This window comes from Lepus europaeus, chromosome 11 (genome assembly GCF_033115175.1).
Source record: "Lepus europaeus isolate LE1 chromosome 11, mLepTim1.pri, whole genome shotgun sequence".
Lineage (NCBI taxonomy): Eukaryota > Metazoa > Chordata > Mammalia > Lagomorpha > Leporidae > Lepus > Lepus europaeus.
Window position 1 is genome coordinate 64,736,398 of NC_084837.1, and position 19,318 is coordinate 64,755,715.

A 19,318-nucleotide genomic window follows, 5' to 3' on the forward strand; every position below is an offset into this window, starting at 1 on the left:
AATAGGAACAGAGAGATTGACTGCAAAATGACTTGGGGAAAGTGGGTGTTACCTGGAAATGTTCTAAAACTGGATTTTGACAATGGATTCATAATGTTAAGGTTTTGTGGAATAAAACAATAACAAAAGTCCCACATTAAATTTGGGTGAGGAAAAAGGAAATGTACTTTGCTCTGTGCCCTAAATAGAACATACAGAGGTAGAGATCCTACGCTGGCAAGCTAACTTGTGAGAAGGGTAGCATTTGCCTGATAAACTGTCCTGAAATCCCTGGTTCCCCTGTAAATTATACTCAGAGTACTTCACAGGGATTGTCCCTACTTACTCGGTGTAAATCCTGCTAGTAATTTTAATGAAGTAATGGTCCAGGGCTTTCTGATGATGTCTACCAGAGATTGAGAGTTCATCTGGTTCACAGCGTAGTAGAATACAGATTTCTTGAGCAAGTTGGATAAAAATTTGAAATATCACCTTGGTCAGGAGGGTACCTAAGGGGAAAGATATGAATTGTTCCAAATGACAAGCTTTAAATGTGTTTTCTACCTTAGGCAATCCTGGAGAACAACCTCCCCTCTGAGATTGCCAGCAAGATCAACCTTGTGGACCTAGCAGGCAGGTAATTAGGATTTCAAAGCCAAGGGGAAATACTCCCTTGACAATGATCTTGTTCTTGCCCATTTTATAGGGAATAAGATTGTTCCAGTCTGTTTCACATTTCAGTCATCATAAGAAAATTGTAGAAGAAACTAGTTCTCTGAGTGCTAGGTTAAGAAGTTACAGTTTCCTAAGGGGCTAAGTAGTTCTTCTGCATCAGTGGTTCTCTCTCAGTCTCAGCCCCCGTTCTCCTGGTGGGGGTTGCAGGAGGGGCAGTTTGGCTCAGTAGTTAAGCCACTGCTTGGGACTCCTGCATCCTGCATCAGAGTGTTGGAGTCCCAGCTCCCTTCCTACTGATGCACACCCTGGCCCAAGTAGTTGGGACCCCGCCACCCGTGAAGGAGGCCCAGGTTGAGTTCCAGGCTTCTGGCTTTGGCCTGGCCCAGCCCCACCTGTTGCAGGGTTTTAGAAGTAAAGCAGCAGATGGATGTTGGCGCTCTCGCTCTCTTTTTCTCTTCCTTTTCCTCCTCTCCCCCCTTTTCAAACAAAAAGGAAATCAACAATAACAACCAAAAATATCCTGGGACATTTAAAAACTTCCAGTGCCTTCATCTGAAGCACAATGCATCAGATAATTAGTGGTGTTGGGGGAGTGCAGTCACCAGTAGTTTTTAAAGCTGCCCAGGTGTTTGCACCGTGGCACAGCAGTTTAAGCAGCAGCTTGTAATGCTGGCATCCCAAATCCAGTGATCCTCTGGTTCACTCCCCAAAGGGCCTCAAAGGCCAAGGCTGGCCCAGGTTGAAGCCAGGAGCCAGGAACTGTTTCCGAGTCTTCCATGGGGGGTGGCAGGGGCCCAAGCACTCGGGCCATCTGCTGCTGCTTTCCTAGGCTCATTAGCAGGGAGCTGGGTCAAAAGTGGAGCAGCCAGGACTTGAACCAGCGCCTTGGCAGGATGCCAGTGCTATAGGCGGCTGTTTAACCTGCTGTACCACAGTGTCCCCCTCAGATAGTAACACTTTTTTTGTGCACTGCATTCTGAAAGGAATTTATCATGTGACTCTTTCGCAACACAGTACAGAGTAATGGATAGTATCTTTCTACAGTACTGTAAGATTGGTGTGTTGTTTTTGCTTTTGTTCTCGTTGACTTTTAGTGAAAGAGCGGATCCCAATTACTGTAAGGACCGGATCACTGAAGGAGCCAACATCAACAAGTCCCTTGTGACTCTGGGAATTGTCATCTCCACCTTAGGTATCTTGCTGATTGGATGATGAGAGTGGGAGGGAAACTTTGAAAAATAAGTCATTATTGTCATTTTGCCAAAATATGGTAGGCAAGGTACTTTTCTATAAGGTAATGTACTGGTTTGTGGTCTTAGAACACCATGTGACAATCATCCCAATACAGTGATTTCAGAAAGAGGAGAGGCTAAGGAGTTACGTGGCTGGAGTACTGCATGTCATGACTCTAACGTCTAATTCAAGATTTAAACTTAAAGCATCTGTTATACACAGAAGGGACTAGAAAGTGTGATACTCAAATCTGTGTTCTTAAACTATTTTGTTTTCTTGCATTTGTTTCATAAATCATTCTTCCACTTTATTTTTTGAAATCTGTTAAGCCCAGAACTCTCAAGTATTCAGCGGCTGCCAGAGCCTCAGTTTTGCAGCCAGCAGCAGTGGGGCGAGCGGCGGAGGGAGACCCCCGCGGAGGCAGTCTTACATCCCATACCGGGATTCTGTGTTGACCTGGCTGCTCAAGGACAGCCTCGGTGGCAACTCCAGAACGATCATGGTCGCCAGTAAGTGGGGGGCTGGGGCCGATTGTCGTGGGGCTGGCACTGTGCCTCCGTGAGAGGGTCCTGGCCACCCAGGTTCCTCAGTTTCTGAGGGCTGGGTTGGAAGGGCTGTTTTCTTTAACTTTTCTCCTCCTTCAGCTGTGTCTCCTGCACACACTAGCTACAATGAGACCATGAGCACATTGAGATATGCGTCCAATGCCAAAAACATCATCAACAAGCCACGGGTAAATGAGGTGAGGTGGTCATTGGAAGTCCTGGTCTGGTACAGTTTACACAAAGTTCTTTTTTTTTTTTTTTAATTTATTTGAAAGTCAGAATTACAGAGAGAGACAGAGAGACAGAGACAGAGTGGTCTTTGCATCCACTGGTTCACTCCCCAAATGGCCGCAGCAGCCAGGCCTGGGCCAGGCTGAAGGCAGGAGCCAGGAGCTTCTTCCAGGCCTCCCACATGGATTCAGGGTCCCAAGCACTTGGGCCATCTTCCACTGCTTTCCCAGGCCATTAGCAGGGACCTGGATCAGAAGCCGGCATGGGATGCCAGCGCTGAAGGCAGTGGGTTAACCTGCTATGCCACAGTGCTGGCTCCCTCCTTAGTTTTTTTCTCTTGTTGATTTCTTTTTCTTCATAGTTACTCTAACTAGCCAGACTTGTTCTCCATATGATGAGGGAGTGAAATTCTTTCATCTAATGTCATATCCTTCTCTGGTATCTTTACCGACTTAAGTCAGTAACTTTTCATGAATACTTTGTTTTAGGTATTACTTTGAGGCCATCCCTCTTAAGATCCTTGGTGCACCTGAGAAAGGTCATTGAAAAGTTTCTGTGATAGCTGCCTTTATTTTGAATTAATGTTCATTTATGCCTGTGTTTTTTAATGTAATATTAAAATCACAGTGATGTCTCTGTTCTGGGATAAAAGGGAACTATGAGGATACTTAAAAAGTTCATGGAACAGATAAGTTGTCATTTTGCCTAGCAGTTAAGATTCCTGGGTCTTGTATCAGTGTATCTGGATTTAATATTCAGCTCCAGCTTCCGACTCTAGCTTCCTGCTAATCTAGACCCTGTGAGACAGCCGTGATGGCTCTACATGGGAGGCTGAGATGGAGTTTGTGGCTTGGCTTGGCCATCGCTGGCATTTGAGGAGTGAACCAACAGATGCCAGCCAACACGTGCACTCCTCTCACCTCTACCTTTCTGTCTGACTCTCAGATCATTTTTTTTCCCCAGGAAACAGAACTTTTCCCATTTATTGCTTCAAACTTTTATAGTTACTGTCAAAATTATGCTCAGTCCTAAAACATGGAAAATTGGAATGTTTAATTTTTAAAATATGTTTAGGGCTGGCACTGTGGCACAGCGAGTTAAAGCCCCAGTCTGCTCGAGTCCTGGCTACTCTACTTCTGATCCAGCTCTCTGTTGTGGCCTGGGAAAGCAGTAGAAGATGGTCCAAGTCCTTGGGCTCCTGTACCCCCATGGGAGACCCTGAAGAAGCCTCTGGCTTCAGATCAGTTATGTAACTCTGGCCGTTGCAGCCATCTAGGGGGGTGGTGAAACAGCAGATGGAAAATCTCTCTCTCTCTCTCTCTCTCTCTCTCTCTCTCTCTCTGTCTCTGCCTCTCTTTAACTCTGCCTTTCCAATAAATAAATAATAAATCTTAAAGTGTTTATTTTGGTTTAATTTTGTAAATCATGCATACTTTTCTCATAATATGCATTTTCCATGAACTTTTTGAAGACCCTGATTATAAGGAATTCTTTTTTTTTTTTTTAAGATTTACTTATTTGAGAGGCAGTGTTAAAGATGGACAGATATCCTCCATCTGCTGGTTCATTCCCTAAATGGCCACAAAGACTGGAGCTGCGCCGATGCAAAGCCAGGAGTCAGCAGCTTCCTCTGGATCTCCCACATGGGTGCAGGGGCCCGAGCACTTGGGCCATCTTCAACTGCTTTCCCAGGCCACCAGCAGAGAGTTGGATTGGAAAAGGGCAGCCAGGACATGAACTGATTTCCATATGAGATGCCAGTGCAGCAGGTGGAAGCTTAACCTATTATACAGTAGAAGATGTCTGGCCCCAAAATTAATTGGTTTTGAAAGCTGAATTGTAATGAGACTATCCTAAATGTTCATTATAGTCTTTGTAATTTTAGTGAAAAGTTCTAGAACAAGATAACTGGTGTTCAGAACTATACATATGTGTGTGTATGTGTGTGTGTGTATATATATATATATATCCCATCTATAGACTGTTTTAAAAGGAAATGTAATTAAGAAGATATCTAGCTTAGAAACAATGGTGCTGTGGCATAGTAGGCTAAGCCTCCGTCTGCAGTGCCAGTATCCCATATGGGTGCCGATTTGTATGCTGGCTGCTCCTCTTAAAATCCAGCTCTCTGCTAATGGCCTGGGAAAGCAGTGGAAGATGACCCGAGTCCTTGGGCCCCTGCAGTCATTTGTGAGACCTGAAAGAACCTCTTGGCTTTGGAGTGAACCAACAGATGGAAGACCTCTTTCTGTGTGTCTCTCTCTTTCTCTGTCTGTAACTGTGCCACTCAAATAAATAAAAAATCTTTTTTAAAAAATAGAGAGATTAGCACCTATTATCTGTACATACTGTGGAATTTGTGTTACCTGCCTGACCTCCTGCCCTAAGGCCATGATTCTTAAACTTTTCTTTTTTCTTTTCTTTTTGTGACAGGCAGAGTTAGAGACAGACAGAGAGAAAGGTCTTCCTTTTTCTGTTGGTTCACCCCCCAAGTGGCTACTATGGCTGGCGCGTTGCAGCCGGCATGCTGTGCTGATCCAAAGCCAGGAGCCAGGTGCTTCCTCCTGGTCTCCCATGGGGTGCAGGGCCCAAGGACCTGGGCCATCCTCCACTGCACTCCCGGGCCACAGCAGAGAGCTGGACTGGAAGAGGGGCAACCGGGATAGAATCCGGCGCCCCAACCGGGACTAGAATCCGGGGTGCCAGCGCCGCAGGCGGAGGATTAGACTAGTGAGCCGCGGTGCTGGCTTAAACTTTTATTTAAGTATCACCTGGAAAGTTTGTTAACACAATTGGATGCCAGCCCTCAAGCGTTGCTGATTTAGTATGTCTGGGGTGTGTCCAAAATTTTCATTCCTAACAAGTGCTTCGGTGGAGTTACTACTACTGCTCCTGGCACCGCATTTTGAGAACAGCTGCTCTAGAAGTTATCCTAAAGGTGTAATGCACTTCTTCCTAGTTAATTGTGTGTGGTGTTGCATGTCAACCAGCTTCGTATTTAATTGCTTATAGTGATGCCTGTCAACCAGTGGTGACCGAGTGCTCTGTATTTCAGGATGCGAACATAAAGCTCATCCGAGAACTCAGGGAAGAGATTGAGAGACTGAAAGCCATGCTGCTGAGCTTTGAACTGGTATACCAGCAATCAGAACTTTCCCATTCTCCACCTGAACCTCTTTGCTGCTGATTAGAGTCTGAGCCTTCCTGCTCCGTGCGACACTCGTGGAGCAGAAGCAGGATTGCTTTGATTTCTGTGTGTGGCTTCAGAGAGGGTGGGCCTCCTCTTGCTGCATCTTGTCCAAAGAGAATCTGTGTGCAGGCAGATATGGAAAATGGGGCCTTCCAGAAAAGCTTTTTCTTCCTTGTATCGGTATGACCCCAAATACTTGGACACCTGATTTTAATGGTAAAGTCTTTGCTTCATCTGTATCTTATCTTCTTTCATGAGTACAAGGGAGTCATACCTGAAGTTCAGACCAGGAAAATATCAAAGCATATGTCCTTCTATCTCTGTGCAGAGGAACTTCCACTGGTTACACAGTGAAAGCGATGAAAATCTGAAGGAGCTGGTTATCCAAAGTGAAGTGAAGGTGGGTTGTGCTTCATAGCACCCCGGGAGCCGATGTGATCTCCTTTCATTATTCTGGGGCTGGGACTGCTCCTTTGGCAGGGAAACAGGTCAGGGTGACCTCTGACCTCGTTGGCTCCCCACACCGTGTCTAAGATCACCTCCTCCTCTACCTCCTCAGATAGACCAGCTGACAAAAGACTGGGCTGAGAAGTGGAATGATTGGCAGGCCCTCATGGAACACTACAGTGTGGACATCAACAGGAGGAGGGCTGGGGTAGTCATCGACTCAAACCTGCCGCACCTGATGGCCTTGGAGGACGACGTGCTCAGCACAGGTGTCGTGCTCTATCACCTCAAGGTGAGGACACTGGTGGACCCTCATTCTTCCTAAGCCACTGGCTGCAGGGATCAAGGACGGAGGAGCCATGGCAGCAGCCATGTTTCCATGAATTAGAGTAGATGCCACAAGTTTGCTGTCAGAAAACTGGTCTAGTTGACAAATTGTGATGCATTCTGTTTTTGTATTAAGCAGAAGACTGGAAATCAGAGCAGTCATCTGTTTTTCAACTGCTGCTGTTGCTCTTACATAGCTTCTGTTCTCTGTGCCTTAATTCCCTCATTTTAAAGTAAGAATGATATTTCTCATACGTTTGTTTCTGGCTTCCTGAAGCACAAGGGTGCAGTCATGGAGAGTGAAATCCTAACCTCAGAACACAGCTGTGCTTCGAACAGTACAAGTACAGACTGCTCAGATTCTGAAGGGAGAATTCAAAAGAGTTAAGAATTCTGATACGTCCTCAACTTCCTTTAGCCCACAAGTTAATCTTAAAAATGCACCTCTCACTTTTTCATTGCTACATTTACCTGCAAAAGAAGAGAGAGAAAGTAGATAAAGCTTACAGCATGAAGGAGGAGCCAAAGAGTTGAAGTGACGGTGGGTGGAGGGATGACACATTCTATTTAGAAAAACTGCATGGAGATAAGGCCCTCAACCGGCTTTTTGTTACCTGGAAGCCAAGCCATCACTTCCAAATGAAGCAGCTTTGGGAGTCGGTGGCCCATGGTAGATAGCCCCATATCCTGTCATCAGGTGTGCCCGGCCATGGGAGGACAGTTCCTGTGGAGGGCAGAACATGCTTCACCTGGCCAACATCCCAGGGCTCACAGAAAACCCAATTTCCATGATCATAATTGTCCCCAGCTGGTGTTTAAAAGGAACAGAAAGTTTATGGGGGGTATGTAATGCTGCTGTTATCCCTGGAGAAATTAGACACCTACTGCTACCATGCAGAAGTTAGACATCAGCAGAGCTCATCCGTGTTCGTAGAATAAGCCCTTGGGGAACTTGTCAGAGACTGAGCCTCTCAAAGTTAAAGGAGCTTATTTGCTGGTACACTGGGCACAAATTATCTCAAATGAAATGCCTTGGGCAGAAGTGGCTGTCTGCTTTTACCTTAGCAACAAATTTGAATACCAAAATATTCTTCCAAATTAAAAATCACAGGATGGAGTTGGGGGGCAGAAAGAGACCAGGTTGATGGCAATGGTCAGTATTTGGGTAGAACTGATCTGAGTTGTTCATTGGCTGTAGAGTGGGCAGGTGAACCTAGAAGTCAAACAGTAGACAAGTAGGGCAGCGCCAGCAGGTTAACAGCAGGACTATTAGACTGAGCCAGGTGCTTGGAGCAAAGGGGTGACCTCGTCTCACTACAGGGAGGCTGGCTTTGCTTGGGCAGTGCACAGGGAGGGTTTTGGTGCCTCCTTGTGTCATTTCCAGTAGGCTTGACTGATGAAGTTTTAGCCCAGTTCTTAGCCAGGCTTTCCTGTATTCTGTGTATCTTAAAGAAAAGTTTGTGGGGCTGGCACTGTGGCAAAGTGGGTAAAGCTGATGCCTGCAGTGCTGGCATCCTATATGGACACCAGTTCTAGTCCCGGCTGCTCCATTTCCGATCCAGCTCTCTGCTATGGCCTGGGAAAGCTGTGGAAGATGGCCCAAGTGTTTGGGCTCCTGCACCCACGTGGGAGACCCAGAAGAAGCTCCTGGCTTCGGATTGGCCCTGCTCTGGCTGTTGTGGCCATTTTTGGTATCAACTGGCAGATGGAACACTTCTATGTCTCTGCCTCTGCCTCTCTGTAACCCTGCCTTTCAAATAAATAAATCTTAAAAAACAAGTTGTTTATTTGGAATACAGAGTCTAAAAAGGAGGGAGAGTGTAGGAGAGAGCGAGAGAGTCCTCTGGTTCACTCTCCAAATGCCTACAACAGTTAGGCTGGGCCAGGCTGAAGGCAGGAGGCAGGAACTCCGTCTGGGTTTCCCACATGAGTGACAAGAACCCAAATGCTTGGGCTGTCATACGTTGCCTTCCCAGATGCTGTAGTCAGGATTTGAAGGTCCCAAGCAGTGTGTTAACCTGCTGCCCTACAATGCCTGCTCCTCTCTGTATTGTTATTTACTTTGCCAACTTGGACCTTTTTCTCTGGCAATACCCTGGAAGCTATTTTCCTGTGGCTCACCTTGAAAATTCCCTTGCTTGGGAAAGGGGCAGAGGGAAGTTTGGGAAAAACAGGTTACTGATTCCCTACATTTCATCTTGAGAATGGCTTCTATGTCACTAACTCTCCTTGCATAAGAGGGCACAGTAGGCAGCTAATACAGGCATAAGCTCAGGTCCTTGTGATCTGAGAGGCCATCACTTTGGCTGGTAGTTTCTGCTCTATCAATACAGGAGCTGTGATATGCTGTGGCCTTTATCCTTTTGTAAGGAGTGTTCCTTATCATCAGGGCTGCTCCTGGACCCACGTTAAAGGTTTTGACCTCCTACCCCTGGACTGCCCTCTGGTTCTGTTTCACTGTGTAGTGGAGGCTGCATCCATTGATGCTTACTGAGTCTCATTGGTCCCGCTTCAGCACAGAAGGCTGGGCTCTGCCTGTTGGTTTGTATGCAGGCAGGAGGATTAGAGGGAGACCGTAGGCAGTAAGGCTACAGCCTCGTCTGTTACTAACCAGGATTCTTCCTCCTCACAAGCTATTTTTGGGACAGTTAAGGGCTCTCTCCCTCTATAGGGGAACTGTAGTCACTCTGAACATATCAGTTACTGGAGAAGTGGTATGGTGAGGTTGGAAAAATATGAGCTTAGGACCTAGGAAGCTTAACTTCTAGGAATAAGTCTCCTAATTAGTAAGCAAATTTCTTGGGCAGTTTTTCCTCTATTAGCTTCAAATTCCTGGTGTAAAAGACAGTGATGTCTATTTTTTATAGAAAGCTTTTATTTGATAAATATAAATTTCATAGGTACAACTTTTGGATTATAGTGGTTCTTCCCCCCCATATGTGCCCTCCCACCCCTAGGTGTCTATATTTTGAGTGGCTAAGGGATTAACTAGCATGTTTATAAAGCACTCAGATTGGTTATTTACTGAATGATAAAGTTACATCTAGAACGTAGCATCTCTGTTGCCATGCTGCCACTTGACCCACACAGAGCTTTGTGATCTGAAACAGATTTAGTGTCATCTGGGGACCAGTAGGCCTTGTGCTCTGCTAACCTAGTGATGCATTTGCACTAACTACAGTTTCCTTCTCCTCTCTCATACTCTTCTAGTTCTTTTGATTCTCAAAGTGCTTTTGTCCTGTATATACTTTGCCCTTCTTAGGATCTGGTATTATTAAACTTCATCTGTGGACTGAGAAGGTAAAAATTCTGTTTCTATAAATCCTCATAAAATATTTGTCTATTTGAGACTTACTGGATTAAACTTGCCCACACTAATCTTAGCCCCTTGGGGAAAAGCTGTATTTGTGTGATAACTTCCTCAGGTTGGGCTTTGTAAACAGCTGGCGCTGCTTTGTGTATGTGTGTGTGTATGTATACATATATTTGCGTGTGTGTATACATATATGTGTGTGTATACATACATACATGTGTGCACATATATATACACATATGGTTTTTGGTCTGTCTCTTGTCAGAGGCTTCCTCGGCTGAGGAGGGTCAGGTCAGCTTGGACAAGAGTTAGGCAGTGGTACAGAAAAGGGTCTGGGATGGTGATGGGAAGGTAGTGCTATAGTCACATGTGGATAAGCACATGATCTCATTAAAATGGCATTCTGGTTTTTTTTTTTTGTTTTGTTTATTTTTAGGAAGGGACAACAAAAATTGGAAGGATCGACTCAGATCAGGAACAGGACATTGGTAAGTGATGGAGCATGAGGATCCAACAGTGTGGCAGATACTGGTCCCTGAAATGTTTCTTTTTCTTTTTTAAAGATTTATTGCTGGCACCGTGGCTCACTAGGCTATTCCTCTGCGTGTGGCGCTGGCACACCAGGTTCTAGTCCCAGTTGGGGCGCCGGATTCTGTCCCGGTTGTTCCTCTTCCAGTCCGGCTCTCTGCTGTGGCCCGGGAGTGCAGTGGAGGATGGCCCAAGTCCTTGGGCCCTGCACCCCATGGGAGACCAGGAGAAGCACCTGGCTCCTGGCTTCGGATCAGCATGGTGCGCCGGCCGCAGCAGCCATTTGGGGGGTGAACCAACGGCAAAAAGGAAGACCTTTCTTGCTGTCTGTCTCTCTTACTGTCTAACTTTGCCTGTCAAGAAAAAATTATTTTATTTATTATTTCTTTTTTAAAGATTTATTTTATTTGGAAAACAGAGTTACAGAGAGAGGTAGAGACAGAGAAAGAGGTCTTCCATCCGCTGCCTCACTCCCCAGATGGCCACACGGCTGGAGCTGCGCCAATCCGAAGCCAGGAGTCAGGAGCTTCTTCTGGGTCTCCCACATGGGAGCAGGGGCCCAAGGACTTGAGCCATCTTCCACTGCTTTCCCAGGCCATAGCAGAGAGCTGGATCGGAAGAGGGGCAGCCAGGACTAGAACCGGCGCCCATATGAGATGCCGGCACTTCAGGCCAGAGCTTTAACCCGCTGTACCACAGCGCCGGCCCCTGAAATGTTTCTTGAGAGCAATCTGATGGTGCTCTGAGAAGAAGGGACTCTTTAAAGTATTAAGGGTTTGCTTTTCTTTCTGCTGCTGGATTTTGGGTCTGGGACATGATAGGAGGAGACCCAGATGTTGAGGGGATTTCTGGATTCTGATCTCATCGAAAGAATGGAGGGGGTGTTTCGCTGAATTGTCCCCACACCCAAGTGATCACCACCTCTTCTGTAGTCCTACAGGGTCAGTGGATTGAGAGAGATCATTGTACTATCACCAGTGCCTGTGGGGTAGTCGTTCTCCGGCCTGTCCAGGGGGCCCGCTGCACGGTCAATGGCCGGGAGGTCACTGCCTCCTGTCGTCTGACTCAAGGTAGGACTTTATGAACAGCGCTGTGTATGCCAGGATGAATCATGGGCCAGTTCCAGTGATCATCTTCCCATTAACAGATCCCAATTTCAGGGCCCCAGAGTGGAGAATAACTCCCTCAAGTTTGTTCTTGTGTGTGTTAGCTCTGTGGTCTTGGAAAAGTCCCTGAGCCTCAGTTTCCTCACCTGTAAAATGGGTATAATAGGATCATTATGCGGATTGAATGAATCTTATCTATGTAAGAGTTTTAACAATATTCTTGGCACTTAGTAAGGACATATTACCATAATAACTACCACTATCACTACTATTCTCTATCAATTCAAATTCTATCTGTTAGTTGAAACTGACCTTAAATTTTGCATCTCCCGTGAAGCTTCTATTCTACCTGGAACTCACTTTGCTTTTCTTCGAAGTGCTAGAGCTTTTCTTATTTTATTGGTACAATACCTATAGCATGAGTTACATAATTAATACATATCTTATCAACTCGGCCGAATTGTAAACTTCAGGGCATGACTTTGTCTCTCAGGAGAATGCCCTGCGCTTGTATGTTCTCCAAGCTTGATCTGCTGGTTACGTTCCCATTTGTCTCTGTGCCACAGGAGCTGTCATAACCCTGGGAAAAGCCCGGAAGTTCCGATTCAACCACCCAGCGGAAGCCGCTGTCCTGAGGCAGCGCCGGCAGGTCAGCGCAGCTGTGAGTTCCAGGTTGCTGCTGGCCTTGCTCTTCCTCCTTGTGGGAGAGAAGCTCGAGCCTTGTCTGGTTCTGTTGGGCCGGGAATACTGACAGCAGTCTTCTGGGCCTTCTTCCTTGGTGCAGGTCGGAGAGCCTGTGGGTGGCAGCGACTCTTTGGAATGGCTGGACTTGGATGGAGATGTCACTGCCTCCCGGCTGGGTCTCTGCCCTTTGCTTTGGAAGCAAAGGTGAGAAATGGTTGTTCATACTCAGGTGCACCCTACTGGAGTTGCTTATTAATCTGTGAGAACGTGGAACAGAGTGGTGATTAGTGCAGTAGCCAAGGACTAAATGAGCCCTGGTCTGGAACAAGCTGGGCAGGTGCTTGGAAGAGGCCAGACCAGCTGCTGAGCTTGCGGTTGGCCCAGCAGTAGTCTCGCCCCTTGTTCGTTTTCTCTTTGGTTTTTCAGCTTTCTTCATTACTGAAAGAGGTGTGTCACTTGACATTCCTGTGAAGTATTTGCAGATAGCTGCTCCTAACTGAACTCCCTGTTTGCCTGTTTAAATTCTGGCCCACCTAAGTGGGAGCTTTTAGGATATGTCACTTAGCTTCCAGAAATGGCAGCCTCCTCTGTGTTTTTAAAAATGGCGTGAATCAGAATTCTTTTTCTCTGATGCCAAGAATCCAGAGCTATGCATAAGAGGGGTAGGAGCTACAAAAGCAAAATGAAAATGTCTTGGGGTTCTACCCTCCAGTGTCCACTTTATCCGCATTGACTGTGCGATGTTGAAGTAGAGTTTCACTGTGATTGATGCTAACTGCTTTTCTACTTCACATTTGTATTTCGTCCATTTTTCTTCCCAGACCTCAATGCCTGTGAGTTTGGTACTGGGACTTTCTCTGTCCCTGTAACTGAAAGTGCCTTAGGGGCTTCCTGTAGAAAAATCATGTGACATCTGTGAGGTCGCTGGTGTCACCTTGAACACAGGGTTCTCAGTAGGGTTATGGTGGCCTCATGGTCCCTTCAGTGGGTTCCAGCTGCTCCTTCCTCGAGCCAGTGGCATCCAGTGGCCAGCGAAGGCAGTATTGGGCCCGATGGTGGTGAGGGTGTTGGATACAGAAGTACTGTGTTTCACGCCGGCGCCGTGGCTCAACAGGCTAATCCTCCGCCTTACGGCGCCGGCACACCGGGTTCTAGTCCCGGTCAGGGCACCGATCCTGTCCCGGTTGCCCCTCTTCCAGGCCAGCTCTCTGCTGTGGCCAGGGAGTGCAGTGGAGGATGGCCCAGGTGCTTGGGCTCTGCACCCCATGGGAGACCAGGATAAGCACCTGGCTCCTGCCATCGGATCAGCGTGGTGCGCAGGCCGCAGCGCGCTACCGCGGCGGCCATTGGAGGGTGAACCAACGGCAAAAGGAAGACCTTTCTCTCTGTCTCTCTCTCACTGTCCACTCTGCCTGTCAAAAAAAAAAAAAAAAAAAAAGAAGTACTGTGTTTCAGGGAACAAGGGCAGGCAGGCCGTCACAGGGGAGCTGCTGAGAGCAGGTGATCCCGGCGGTAAGTGCCTGGGAGCTCCACGGTGTGAGAGGTGACCCGGAGTCGAGTATCACAGTGGGGTTCAGAACTGAGTCCGGCGCTCTTGTTTTGTCAGAGTGGCCCTCCCTTTTTTTGTAGTGAAGTGACAAAGGGAGTCTTGTTTAGGTAGAGTCTCTGTTGAGAAGACACATCAAAGATCTGTTTTTCCCAGGGCTCAGAGGTTTTCAGAGAACAACGCTGTAGCTCAAAGAGCCGTGGCTGTGGAAGAGACATATTGGAGTTGGACAAAAACTGGCTCATACCTTGGCTCTGCCACATAAAAGTGTGTGACCTTCAGCAAGTCGTCGAACCTCTGGCCCTGTTGCCTCACCTTGAAAGGAACGCATTGCCTTCTCTTCCCCAGGAATCCTAATGCTAAGGATTGAAGGAGCGCGTGTAGATGTACACAGCTGACAGACCTCACAGCCGCTACTGCTGGGAGGCCCTGAGAGGAGCCGCCCGAAGGCTGCCTCCCTTCCCCTTTCTTGCCCTGTCGTCTCGACCATCCTTTGCCTTTTAAAAGTCTTCTTCGGACTTCCTAGACCCATGGGCGCTGACGGGACCTTTCAGAAACACAAGGAGTGTGTGTGCCTTTTCATTCAGAGAGGCATCCTGTCTACTGTTCCAAATCACCAAGTTCCAGGAGCCTGCAGGCTGGACTGGCCCTGCCCAGTCTCCACAGCCAGCATCTCTTGGGCAGCCCCTGGTAGAGGTAGAGGTGGTGTGGTGTGGGGCTTGAGGCTGTGACCGAGCAAAAGGACCTGGGAGAGGAACACATAAATTCAGGTTTTCAGTGAGATTCCGTCTTGATTTGTGGCTGTCTCTGCATGGGAGTCCGTCTGTCTGCTCTTGAATGGGCTTGCCTACAAAGCCTCCCCTGTTCCTAGGCCTTCTTCACTCATTGATCTCTCTGGAGGAGCATGTATTGGGAGCACACAAAGCCAGAGCTGTCACCAGAGCCAGAGGAAATTGGCCATTCTTCCCTCCTGTTCTCCTTGCAACATGATCTAGACCAGAGAGGGTTTGTCCTTGAAATCTGTGTATGTTCTTGGTATTTTCCCCTTTGGAATTTAGAGGGCTTAACCTGGGAGACCCTGGTGCTGCCACCACCGCTGCCTCCTTGGTAAGCGGTGGCTGCTGCATCTGCAGAGGGGGCTGTGAGAGGAAGGGGGGCACAGTGGAATCCTGACCAGCAGGTGACCAAACAGCCGCTGGGGGATGTGGGAGCCACTGAAGCTGAAGGGCAGTATCTGACAGAGACAGCGGTCCCTTGGCTGGCAGGCCACTGCAGATTTGCTTTGGCAACATGCCCAGACATGTGGCAGAAGGTTGGAATTTTCTTTTTAACCTACTTTCTGGGAACTTGACAGATCCACTTAGCAAAAGAGTTATTCCATCTGACAAGGTATGTGGGCATCTCAGGTGAACATACTGCCTGTACTGATGGCTCCACACAGGCTCTCCTTGTAGGTCCTGTTAGTGCTTTCCCAGGGGAAGGACAGAGAGACTGTCTTCTCAGGAGAAGCAAATTGTTAATCGTAGGGTTGGGGAGACAGCCAGAGGAGTAACTGTGTAGTCCCAGGGTATTCAGAAAAAAGATCTTCTCCCTGCCCCTGTGTCTGGTGGTCTGTGGATCTTAACTGGGTTTGTTTCAGGCCTCCTGATAGGCTCATGTTTGTTAGCCGTTTCTACGATCAGACAAATCTGGGGCAGTAATGCAGGCATGTACATAAAATTATATGTTTAGAATATTTCCATTAACTGCTTTTTGTATTTGGCATTAGCTGCTTTTCTCTTCCAGTTGTTATCCTTTGCCTTCTGCCTCCCACGTGATAGAGGGTACCTTTCCTCCTGTGAAAGCTCCCCTGTGTGTGCTTGGCAGTCAGTGCCAGTCTTCCCCTGAACTACTTGCTCAAGTATCTGGGGCCTGTCCTAGTCCCTGGACACATTGCAGGCCGAATCACTTCTCAGCCTCCTTCCCAGGGGGAAAGACTGCGTGTCGGCTCCACACAATCTGTTCCAATCGCCTGTCCTTCACTGTCCTAAGGCTGCTTTATGAAATCTTAATTTCTTCTAAGGCAAGGGCGCAAACTTTTTCTGTAAAGCACCCGATGGTATTTGGGGCTTTCTGGGCCTTGTGAGCACTCTCGCTCAGCTTTGCTAGTGTGGCATAAAAGCAGCCCGACACAGCACATAGACAAATGGGTATGGCCGTGTCCCAGTAAAACCTTATTTACAAAAACATGCAGCAGGCCAGATTTGACCCCCAGACTGTGGTATCTGCTGTGATACTCTGAGTTCATTCTGTTCCAAGAAGCAGTGAATCTCCTAAAAGGAGTAAGTTTTTAGAGAACATGGCTCATACTGCCTGAACTCTGGTTCCAGGGTTGGATCAATAAGCAAGTCTCTCCAGACCCCGCAGTCATGATGTCTAGGGAGTGGAGTAAGGGCAGGAGGCTGGGAGAAGCTGGCCTGATGCTGGCTGCCTCTTGTTGTAAGCCTCTGTCAGAATCTGCCTCCTCTCGGCCACTCCGTTCCGTGCCCTCCCTGGAGCATCGCCGCAGTGAACTCCTTTAGCAGGCTGAATGGTAGTGATGAAGATACCCCACAGAAACAGCATTTGAGGTCCTTGCGTAGAAGACCACGTGTGACCCCAGGGAGAGGTCAGCAGTTAGGGAGAGGAGGCTGTCGGTATCCAGAGGAAGCCTCTAGCTCGTCCACAGTCAGGCAGGAACCTGCTGATCCAGTGTGACTGCGACGTGGAATTCTCTGAACTTTCTATTAAAAAATCCAGGTACAACACAGATGATCAACTTGCAGCTAATACTATCTCATGTATGTCCACGCTCATTTTCCCTCACTCTTCTCTGCTGGAACTAAACAAATTCAGGATGTATTTCACCTGTAAGCCCTTCACCGTATCTCTCTGAAAGGTATGGAGAGTCTAAAACTTGTGCACTCCTTCTTTCGCTGAGAAAGGCTCCCGAGTGGAGACCAAGTCTGCTCGGTCTCCTGTCCCACACACAAGCGTGGTGTGCAGGCAAGTTCTTGTTTGCATCGGCTGCTGCTTTACCCCCGGATCGCAGAGGATTCCTGTGTCGGGGAAGAGCCGTGTGGTAATCACCGAGCACGTGAGAGGAGTTTCCGTTTGCACGGTTTCCCTTCCTCGCAGCATGCCCAGCAGCTGTCTATTACTAATCTACTATGTCTGCGTGTCTGTATTTATGAGGCAGACAGACAAAGGGTTCCCATCAGCTGGTTCACTCCCCAGATACCTGCAGTGGGCCAGGCTAAAGCTGGGAGCCAGGAGCTCCGTCCGGGTCTCCCGTGTGGGTAGCAGGCACCCAAGCTCTTGAGCTGTCACCTGCTGCCCCTCTGAGTATACATTAGTAGTTACCTAGAATTGGGAGCAGATCCAGCATGTGAACCCTGACACCCTGCAATGGGATGCAGGTGTCCCCCAGCTGTATCTTAATTGCTAGACCAAACGTCTGCCCTTCCAGCTGATTTTTAGCAGATAGTTTTTTGTTTTTGTTGTTTTAAAGATAAAGCTTCTTTATGTAGCCAAAATCTTTTCAAATATCTTTCGAGACATCTACCTCACTTTGCTGGTGATTTTCCTTAATGAAAATGAATGTGTGTTTCTGTTAAACCCACAGATCTAAGAATTTGCTAGACCGATCACTGTTTCCCCTCCTGCCCTGTGATGTCATGAGCTGCCTGTGACACGATGCTTGTTTGTCCCCAGTTGCCAGAAGTCCAAAGCCTGTTCTGCCTTGTTGAATTCAGGACTGTCTCAGAGGGACTTAGACGGCCACCGGTTTGTCCTGAGCTTGGTTTTTACTTCCCCTTGGGTAACCCCAGCCCCTTCTGTGACAGGACAGCCTTGGAAGAGCAGTGTGGCGAGGACCACCAGCTGCTGAAGTGTGGAGCGACGTCCCACAGGGCCCAGACTCGGCAGCAGCGGTGTTACGTGGAGACGTTGAGACAACAGATCCTAGCAGGACGGAGGAGAGCTGAGAAGGAACTGGAACTTGGCCAGGCTCGCTTCAGCCAGCAGGTTAAAGGCGGTAGGTGCTCACCATTACAGGTGCACGCCTGTCTTCCAGTTTCTTCATTCCGTGCTTCCCAGTCTTCCGCATTCTCTTTGTTTTCTTTGTGATAAGGCGGAATCTTTGGTATTGGGCATTCTCTCCCTTCTTAGAGACTAGAGGCTCTTACAAGGAGGCCTGGAAGCAGGAAGAAGGAAGCTTAACTTCCTGATGGCCGCTGGGCATGATGAGCCTCCTGTCCCGCCTCCCTGACACATTTGCCCATGCTGTACTGCCTGTCCATCATGGGCCTTAGCTGTGCTGAGGCCTGGAGGTGTTCATTTATTTCCCCCTGCAGTGAGGGGGCCCTGCGGCCTTTATCCTGCCATGTCACCCTGGCCAGCCCTTTGATTCCACGCAGGTGTAGCTGTAGCTGGAGGGGCCTGAGTCCAGTCAGCCACAGGCAGGAAAGGAGGTCCTGACCTTCTCCCCTGGTATTTTTGGTTCTTAGGCCAGCAGTGGCTGCTCAGAGAGACCTGGCTGAGTGGCTTGCAGCAGCAGCAGCAGCAGCAAGAAGACCGTGGGCCCGAGAAAGAACGTGAGGCCTCTGTGGCGGATCTTGAAACTCGGTCATCCCCACGGGTCCGAAGCCGGAAGCAGCTCCCGCGGACACACGCTCTTTGGGCCACAGGGCGGAACATTCGGCGAAGAAAGATCCCATTGCAGCTGGCGAGGGTCATCAAGAAACAAAGGGTTCTGGAGGCCCAGCGGAGAGCGGAGCAACTCTGGGCACCGTGCCGGCTCCAGGATGACGGCACCCAGGAGTCCTCGTGCCAGATCCCCAGGTCTGGTGCCACAGTCCCTGGGCCTCATCGTAGAAACAAACCAGCAAGTTGCAGTGTTTTGAGCCTACGAAAGCTCTGCAGCCAGCGTTTACCTCAGCTTCCCAGGTACAGCCAGTGGTTGTCACCTGGGTGCGCTTGGCTGATGTTTGCGGCCTTGTCACACAGGCGGTGTTTGTCATTCCTCAGTGTCCCAGTTTGTCCAGTTCGTGAAATGGGAAGACGTTTGCACCTCTCTTCTGCATTACCTTTTCTCCCCTTCTGTGTTTTCTTCTTTCTCTGTGTATGCTCTCAGATTCAGGCTTCTCTGTTCTCCTTCAGAATAGCAGCGCTTGTGCTTTGTTGCTATCTTGAAGGGTAAGGATCTCAACCTCATTTTTAAGTCTCTTAAACCCTGACTGTCCACATCAGGCCAGAAATCGGACTGCTGTGTTCTTATAGGCTGCTTCCTTCTCCCTCCCTGACCTCCCCTAACAAGGAAGCCTCCTGACCCTACTTCCTGCCTGGTGAGTGAGCTCTCTTTCTGATTCCCAAGTTCAAGTTGGGCTCTTCCTTGCATGCAGTTAAGGGGAGGTAAGTTACCTCCCAAACTCCTCGGCATACATCCTGTGTCTTTTTACCTCTGTGTGTCTTGGGGACGTAGCCCAGGCCTTTTGC

General features: G+C 48.3%; 1 protein-coding gene across 10 annotated transcripts in view; it reads left to right on the forward strand.

The window, feature by feature from the left end:
* Positions 1-19,318, forward strand: part of STARD9 (StAR related lipid transfer domain containing 9) — a 126,928-nt gene that overhangs the window by 75,290 nt on the left and 32,320 nt on the right. For 8 of the 10 annotated variants that reach the window (XM_062205741.1, XM_062205740.1, XM_062205738.1 and 5 more), the window contains 13 exons: positions 549-616; positions 1,749-1,846; positions 2,217-2,396; positions 2,532-2,629; positions 5,719-5,796; positions 6,182-6,253; positions 6,413-6,592; positions 10,377-10,428; positions 11,401-11,538; positions 12,141-12,235; positions 12,359-12,462; positions 17,668-17,858; positions 18,331-18,769. In XM_062205741.1, the coding sequence (XP_062061725.1) occupies positions 549-616; positions 1,749-1,846; positions 2,217-2,396; positions 2,532-2,629; positions 5,719-5,796; positions 6,182-6,253; positions 6,413-6,592; positions 10,377-10,428; positions 11,401-11,538; positions 12,141-12,235; positions 12,359-12,462; positions 17,668-17,858; positions 18,331-18,769 (1,793 nt within the window). The remainder of the gene's footprint in view (positions 1-548; positions 617-1,748; positions 1,847-2,216; positions 2,397-2,531; positions 2,630-5,718; positions 5,797-6,181; positions 6,254-6,412; positions 6,593-10,376; positions 10,429-11,400; positions 11,539-12,140; positions 12,236-12,358; positions 12,463-17,667; positions 17,859-18,330; positions 18,770-19,318) is intronic. The other 2 variants (XM_062205747.1, XM_062205739.1) reach the window with 1 other exon arrangement.